At 56.9% G+C, this 8,135-nt stretch overlaps 2 protein-coding genes across 10 annotated transcripts in view; both read right to left on the reverse strand.

Annotated features, from left to right (window-relative positions):
• The window catches only part of CCDC30 (coiled-coil domain containing 30), a 40,643-nt gene extending 35,930 nt beyond the window's left edge, over positions 1 to 4,713 (reverse strand). For 8 of the 9 annotated variants that reach the window (XM_075114103.1, XM_075114102.1, XM_075114098.1 and 5 more), the window contains exons 1-3: positions 2,503 to 2,585; positions 2,219 to 2,386; positions 1,698 to 1,818 (exon numbers count right to left, since the gene is read on the reverse strand). In XM_075114103.1, the coding sequence (XP_074970204.1) occupies positions 1,698 to 1,818; positions 2,219 to 2,386; positions 2,503 to 2,526 (313 nt within the window). In that variant the 5' untranslated portion in view covers positions 2,527 to 2,585. Of the gene's footprint in view, positions 1 to 1,651; positions 1,819 to 2,218; positions 2,387 to 2,502; positions 2,586 to 4,578 lie in introns of those variants that run through there. The other variant, XM_075114099.1, reaches the window with a different exon arrangement.
• A 127-nt stretch (positions 4,714 to 4,840) lies between these two features.
• On the reverse strand, positions 4,841 to 8,118 carry PPCS (phosphopantothenoylcysteine synthetase). Its single transcript, XM_075114191.1, has 3 exons — positions 7,587 to 8,118; positions 6,507 to 6,610; positions 4,841 to 5,500 (listed from the first exon to the last, which is right to left on the reverse strand). The coding sequence occupies exons 1-3, from the start codon at positions 8,083 to 8,085 to the stop codon at positions 5,177 to 5,179; spliced, it is 927 nt and encodes a 308-aa protein (XP_074970292.1). The 5' UTR covers positions 8,086 to 8,118; the 3' UTR covers positions 4,841 to 5,176.
• Positions 8,119 to 8,135: the final 17 nt, after the last annotated feature.

The following is an 8,135-nucleotide window of genomic DNA, read 5'->3' on the forward strand; positions in this document are numbered from 1 at the left end:
ATGCAGCACCAAACCCTGTGGCAGAGGTACGTTGGAGACCTGGAGCAGAAAAAGGCCTGACAGAAATCTTTGATCAAGCACAAGCACACCCATCCTCTCTGTGCCAGAGACAGCCAGTGGGTTGTTTTGTTTTGTGAAGAGGCTGACCTATGAAGCAAAAGGCTTCTCCCTCAAGAAAATGATCTACAACCATCCCAGAACACATCAGGGCTGATGTCCCTCACTGCGGAGGACGGCCTGCTGGAAGGCAGGGTTTCACCCACTGCCCAGACCACTCAATTATCAATGCACACCACAGGACCGCAGCTAATGCCACCAGTACGGTAATAACAAGTCTTAAAAACCAAAGTCTGACAGTGATATCCCAAAGCAAACTCCCCCAGAAAGCTGCTCAGAAACACCATCTGGCACCAAAGCACCACAGAACCGCAAAAACCCCTCGGGGACGGTTTGGTCGCAATTAACAACCCACGAGGGCAATGGACACAGACCTCTGCTTCCACACGAGCATTAATCCTTGCTCAACAGCCACAAGAATCCTCAAAAAAAAAAAAAAAAAAAAGGAAAAAGTCTAAAGGAGCAGAGCCACTGTGAGGAAATAAATGCAAAGCCAGCTTTTGGGACATCTCTGTCCTTCGTCTGCCACCTTGTGGGGAAGCTGAGAGAAGAACCAGTAATAAAGTTTTCCGCCACAGCAATGCTCTGGGGGGCTCATTAGTCTTCGAAGCCCCTGCTTACCAGCATTTTCAATGCTGAACGATGGCTTTAAGTGCCCAGAGGAACCATATTTTCAGGCAGTGCTTAAGCACACCCATCTTCGAGAAGTTTTGCCATTAGATGTGCTCCCTGAAACCTGCAGGCTGGCCAAAACTGAACCAGAGACTCAAAATTGCAATCAGTTTCTCCAAATTCCTGTATTTGCCTCCCCAGATAAAGTGTGCATAACAAAGAAACAGTTCAAGCTGTGCTATCACCCCCAAATTCACCTTAAGCCCAGGATAACACACACCACAAAAGGAGGAGTTAACAATAACGGTGTGCGATCAGCAGTACTCAAGGCACAATGGAAGACTAGGAAGACTGAAGAAAGTCAAGAACAGCAAAACCTATTTGCCCTTACTGGAGGTGATTCCAGGGTTTGAGAAAGTAAATCATCTGAAGTGAAAGAATTTGTTGTAAATAAAATGACTACACTAAAATAAGTGCACAGGACGGGTTTTGAATCACCATCACAAACATACCACCATCCTTCAAAGTTGTTTTCAAAAACGTGGACTTTATCTAAACCAAAGCCAACAGCAAATTCACTGGCTTCAGTGGGAGCTCAGCTCAACGCTCAGCTCCCTGAGGGGCCACTGCCAAATAATTTAGAGTTGGGAAACAAAGAGCACCATCAGTTCTATTCTTCAGACAGTCTCTGAAAAACTGCAAAAACGGGTGGGAAACTGCCTGACCGGCTAAATCAAGGCAGTTAAAGCAGACAAGAGCCTCTAAATCAATTACAAATCGGTTCTAATATTTCATTAATGCTTCTGCCAACCTCCCAAACAACACACCACGTGCGCCGATCTGGCAGAACTCACTAAGAACCGCTGCTCTGCTCTCAAAGAGGCTTTAAACCAGCTCTGCCGAAAGACCCGTACGCCGCTACCTGCTAACGCATCTCCTCGGACCGTGGTTCGGAGGGAAAGGATTACCCTGCTGCAGCCGCAGCCGCGACAGCTCAAGCCTGAGCTGTTCGTTTTCTTTTTCATACTCGGTGGTGATAGCGTCCCGCTCCTCCGTCAGGGTACGGACGTGGCCCACATAGCTCTCCACCTAGGAATAAAGAAAACACGGCTATACCCGAGCATCTGTATCAACGCCTGGCCGGCACAGATAGCTCTCGATCCCCCAGTATTTACAGAATAGCCTCAAACATTTGTAGGACGCTACTTCTTTATGCTTTTGTAACATCTGGGGGTGTTAAACACTTGACTGCAAGGCCTGGAAGGCGGGAGGGGTGGCGGTACGGCGGTGCCGGGATGCGGGGCGCTCTGTGGGAGATGCTGGGTGCTCTCCGGTGCCCCACGCGAGGCCCGGGCCGCAGGGCCGTGAGCTCCTGAGGGCGGGAGGAAAGCGGGGAGCGCCGTGAGCCCGCGGCTGCTGCACGGGGCGGGAAGGGGGCGCCTCGGCCCGGCCCGGGTGACTCCGGCCCCTTCTCCCGGCCCGCCCTTACGTCTCTCATCTCCTCGGCCCGCCGCTGCTCCAGGTCGCCGAGCCGGGCCTCGGCGCGCCGCAGCAGCCGCCAGGCCAGGCCCAGCTGCTCCTCGGCCGGGGCGGCGGGGTCGGCGCCCTCCGCCTGCAGCCAGCGGCGGACGGTCTCTGCCGGTACCGGGGTCTCCGCCTGCGGGGAACCGAGAGGAGCCATGAGCGACGGGGGCCGCGGGAGGGGGGGTGGGGGAGGCGGGACGGGGAAAGCGACGGACAGACACCCCCCTACCCCGCCTCCCGGGCACCCACCGGGGCGGCGGCGGCCGCCTCCATGCGGCGCGGGCCCGGGCCCGGCCCCTCCCGCCGCCATGGCAACCGGCGGCCGCCGGCGCCCCGCCCCTCGGACCGCCAGGAGGCCTCGCCCCCCGCGCCTAAGCCACGCCTCTTCGCCCGTTGGGACACGCCCCGTAGCCCAAGGCCCCGCCCCCCACCCGGCGGGGCCGCGACACCCACCGGCGCGGTGGCTCCGCTCCTCCGGTGACCGAGGAAGGCCCGTCCCCCTCCTGGCCATAAAACCAGGGGCATTTCGGGCTACGGCGCCTTCACCAGGCCACTGCTTCGAGTCCATTGCGCAACCAAAGGACCTGCCGAGCCATGCCCGCTAGCCCCAAAAACCCGGCAAAGAGGGCCCGTGGTTTTTCCCATTTTTCTTCTAAACCCAAGGCAAAGCTGCTTGGAGACGAAAGGCTTCCCCCAAAGCGACACAAGCACCTACACGAGGCTGACATGGAGGAACTGCAAGGTCAAGAAGGCTTCATCCTGCAGAGCTGAGTCACGGGCTGAAGGCACGGCGCAAGAGGATGGCAGAGGAAGGACAAGAGAAGAGGGACACTGCAGCACGCAGCGAGGACCCAACAAAGCAAAAGGCAAGACGGTCCCAGACCTGTAGGAGCCACCTCCTACCCACGGTACCACAACCAGCACCCCTGAAAGAGAAGGGCTGGCGCCCAAAGGCGATGTCGGTGGGACAGGAGCTCCGCGGGTCTTAGCTTAACGTTCTGCTCGAAACAGGACCAGCGCCGGCACCGGAACGGGATGGCTGTGGCTAAGTTTGAGCTTTGGAAGTCTCCCCGACCTGGGCTTCACCACTCTCCCGAAGGAGGGGCAGACATTGCGCAGGGAAGTCCAGAGCCATGCTCCCGAGTCGAACGATGCAGCCCCCCAAGCCTCCCACAGGGCCTGAGACAGGCAATGCCTGAGTCTCCTCCTCCAACAGTTGAGATTCTCTCCTTCACAATCACCTTCCAGAGACAGGCCAGAACACTCCAGAGCCAGCGTGCGTTGTGCTTCTCCCACCCCTTGTTCCCAGATCCCTTTACAAAGGTTTTTATACCCCTGTCCCTGCCCCTGCTCATAAGCGCAAGGCTCCAAATAAGACAACTGAAAGCCCGGAACCAGCAGGACTCGACGTTCACATTGATACACACAGGAAGGTGAAGAGAGGCAGCTCTCTGAGCCCCCAAGCGCACACAACATGCACGCAGGACACACCACCATCTTCTCCTTCCCTATTTGCAAGTCTCCAGCAGGCAGGTCCCTACGGACGGTCTCCACCTATCAGTCCCGGCCGTGTAGACATTATTAGTTCCTTCTCCCGACTCAGTTACTGGCTGGATCTCAGCACTCCTGACCAAGCCGGACTGTTCCTCCCATCACTAAACACATCCTCCCTGCACACCGTAGCAGTCCTTCAGCATTCAGCGCTCCCCACTGATCCCCTGAGCTCACCCTCACGCTCTTTTCTTGCTCTCTGGGTTTCTTATCCTCATTTTATGAGCCTGATTTTCAGGTGATCGGTGTCATTACAAAAGCATTGTTGCCTTCTTGAACGCTCAGTGGTTCTAAGTAGAGCAGAGTCTCACCTCTGGCGAGGCTTCAGTGTGAGAACCGCATTCTTGTGCCTCAGTGTCTTTCTTTACAGACTTCCCATGAATTTATTCCTGGAGAAAATAAATTTCTTGCCAAAGGAAGCATGCAAATAGACACACAACGGACAGCGGGAGAGCCGCAGTTAAGTTTTCTACCACAGAATTGCACGCTCTGCTTCTTGTAAGCATGAGGAATATATGCCTAGAAATCCCTGAGGTTTAAAGAACACCAGGTTCTCCTCCCGAGACCAATCGCTGCTGCCCTGATCCACTCTCCCTCCCCGCCCCCGCTGCTGCTCCTCCTCCAACCTCTTGTCCCCAGGCCATGCTCAGACACCACCGCGTGTGCTCTGCACCATGGGTCTCCTTGCCTTCACCCCCTCCAGCAACCTCCTAACGCCCATGACGGAAGGAAAACCTCGGTGAAACAGCTGCTTTAGGGATGCTGCTACAGTACCTATTTTCTGAACCGTGTTTCTGAGCAGAGCTCTCGAAGCGTAGGTCCACCGGATCTCCCCTGGAGCAACAGACGCTCTCCAAAGTCACCCGCCGCCACCACCTCATTTCTCCTTCATCCTTCGCCACGCTTGTTTCACTGCAATACCAGCCACTTGCCGGCTCTGCTGCTCCACTCCAGTCAGAAAAACAGAACATCTTATTTTTGGCAAAGCACCATTCCTTCCACCCGGCAATTTGAAAAGAAAATTTGAAGAGGCAGATTCAAGAAAAATCTTTTATATACAGACATTTACACCATTCCTCCACCTCCCGGTCCTCCCAGCCCGTGGGACAGAAACAAAGCAATATACCCTTTCCTCCATCAGACAACAGAACAAGTATCATCCTTTGGAATGTTTTCACTTCACTGTATTTTTTTCTTTTTCAAAGCAAGCGACAATAACCATTACCAAGCTGCAGAACAGGTACACGGATTTGGACGGCAGACTTTCCCACAGCGTTTCACTGAGGATGGTTTTATTTACCTGGGCTAGAGAACCGCTCCAGTTCCACGCCCTCCCTAGTACAATTTCACTCATTTCACTCAGAGCCGATCCTCAGACTTTCTCCTCTATAAACGCTGTATGCTGGCCCTGAAGGTAGCTCACTATCTTTTCCTCTATTTCCATGCCTTGTGCTATTTCCTCGTCGGAAAGGGATAACGGAGTCTGTGAGTCTTTGGTTACTATAATAACAGAGGTTCTCCGGGACTCCAGGATATTTGCTACCACCACCTGGTGACGATACTTCTCCAGAGCCTGCCGTGATTTATCAATTAAGATCAAGGGATCCGTCTCCAGTTTAAAGGAAATAACAAATGCCTCTGGGGCCCACTCTTTGACAAGAGGAGACAGCATTTTTGGCACCATCTTCATTGTGATCTACATCAGGGAAAGACAACAGAAAAGGGTTTCAGTAAAAACATTACAAGAGACTGGGGGGGAACGACGACAACAACACTAGGGAAATTCCAGCTTCATTTTTACCCTGGAAAGTTTTCCAAGGCAGTATTTGGTCAGATCTCACCAAACAAGGTAAAATGTCACTGGCATGCACTGTAAAATTAAATTAAATTATCAGTCTGGAATTAAAAATAAGGAGGGTGTTGCTAAGTGATGAAACAGGCCCAAAGTAACTGCATAAACATTTTGTTATTTAAGAGCTAAAACCCACTCCGGGAATATAAACATAAGCAGAGGAAGATAAAAAATAGAATTATAGCTGCAGAAGTCTGAGTTTTCAGCTCTCCAAAATCCAGGCACCTTATCGAATCTTAATCCTTCTTTCCAGCAGCTCTTTAAGGCACATGAAGCATAAATACACCAAAGCACAGGGAAAAAAGTAGGAGTCTCTGTTCTCCAGCTCTGCCACTGGGAATCAGGCAGGGTCTCATTTCTCCTACGCTAAGGATAAAAAATTAAGCCCAGCAACTTGTTAAAAGCTAATTAAACTACAGAAATTTGGTATCTGTTATATACAGAGCTCTAGATCCATCTGCTCCCGTAGCTGAAAGGGATCTGGACATGAGACACGTGCTACGCTTTTGGGCTGTTGTCAGTGTTAAGCAGAAAGAAGGCGACAGGAGTTCTCCAGCAGCAACTATTCTTTAGCCATCTGAGATTCACCATCTACTCATCTCGACGCCATAAGCACAGATGGCTTTAAAGGGATATTCCCATGGGATTCTGCTCCCATGGAAACACACCCTCCCATTCCCAGAGAAAACAGGCTTTTTTGGCCAGTAAGCCACTGCTTTGCAGCCTTCCCCAGGTCTTATCCGCAGCCTGTCCGCAGACAGCTGTGACCCCAGCAGGGTGCTGGGACAGTCAGGATGGCGGGACAGGGAGAGGGGGCAGCGGAGGGGGTCTGTGCCCAGGGGCGCCGCACCTGCAGCGGCCCCTCCGAGGACTGGATCTTGTGCTCGGGCATCTCCGAGGCAGGGATGTAGAAATCCGACACGGCGGCTGCCAGGTAGAACATGACGCTGGAGCCTGTGAGAAACACAACTGCAGTCAGCCGCCGCCACTGGCATGTACCAAGCAGCCCAGCCCTCTCACCACAGTGACCCCCAGGGTGGACCAGAGCCAGCTGGGCTTCCAATCCGCTCCTCACACCAACTAGGGGAGCCCAGGGCCCCCCTCAGAGATCCCCCCCGACACCTACTGGCACTGTCCTGAGCAGGGCAGTGCTGATCCCCCACACTGGGGTCCCTCAGACACACTGTCACCCCACCAGGCCACCTTGTCCGCTCACACCAAGCCCCCATGGATGACCCAGATCCTCATGCCAGGGTGCTGGAGCCCCCATGGGCCCCCTTGTCCCCTCATACCGTGGTCCCTGGGGCACCTCATCCCATCACACCTGGGGTCCCCCAGCACCACCTTGTCCCCTCAAGCCTGGGCCATGGGGCCACCTTGTCCTCTTGCACTTGGTCCCTGGGGCCACCCCATCCCCCCACATCTGGGCTCTCCCATGGTCACCCCATCCCTTGCACCTGGGTCATGGGGCCACCTTGTCTCCTCACACCTGAGTCCCCCCCAGGCCACCTTGTCCCTGGGCACATCCGGAGCCCAGGCTCCCCTGGGACCACCCCAGCCCCTCCTGCCCGGGCTCCCCTGGGGCACATTGTCCCCTCACACCTGATCCTCATGGTCACCCCATCCCCTCACGCCTGGGCTCCCCCGGAGCCACCTTGTCCCCCTCACACCTGGGCCCCCGGGGCCTCCTTGCCTCATGCCTAAGGACCTCCCCGGGACCACCTTGTCCCCTCATGCCTGGGTCCCCCCAGGGCCACCTGGTCCCCTCATACCGGGGCTACCCCGGCTCCTCATGCCTGGAGTCCCCCCAGGTCCACCTGGTCGCCTCACACCTGAGCCCTGGGGCCGCCCCATCCCCTCAAGCCCAGGCCTCCGTGGTTGTCTCGTCCCGTCCCCACGAGGGCCCCTCCCCCCCGGGGCCGCCCCGTACCGAAGGGCGCCAGGGCGCGGGCAGCGGCTCGCAGCAGCGCCAGGTACTCAGCGAGCCCGGTGAACTCGATGGCCAGCAGCGCCCCGGCCTCGGTAGCGCGGCGGTAGTCGCGGAGGGCGGGCAGCAAGGCGGGGAGAGCGGCGGGGTCGGCGGCCACGCCGGGCGGCGGCCCGGGGGTGAGGCGGAGGGCGTCGAGCAGGGCGGGCCCGGGTGGCGGGAGGGCCCTGGCCCAGGGGAAGGCGGAGCGGGCCCGGTGCAGGAAGCAGACGCCGTAGCCCAGCCCCACCAGCCGCTCGGCCGAGGCGGCGCCGCGCCTCCCGCTGCTGAAGTTCTCCAGGAACCGGACGGCGCGCGCCTCCAGCGGCACCTGCGTCCCGCCCGACGTCACCAGCGCCACGCGCCGCCCGCGCGCCGCCTGCCCCGCCGCCCAGGCCCGCACACGCGCCTCCGCCGCCGCCGCCGCCTCGTCCGCGCCGCCCGCCGCCGCCGCCGCCGCCATCCCCGCCCCACCCCTTCCGCCGGAAGTGCGGCGAGCCACGCCCCCTCGCC

The sequence above is a fragment of the Phalacrocorax aristotelis genome, chromosome 19 (genome assembly GCF_949628215.1).
Source record: "Phalacrocorax aristotelis chromosome 19, bGulAri2.1, whole genome shotgun sequence".
Classification (NCBI taxonomy): Eukaryota; Metazoa; Chordata; class Aves; order Suliformes; family Phalacrocoracidae; genus Phalacrocorax; species Phalacrocorax aristotelis.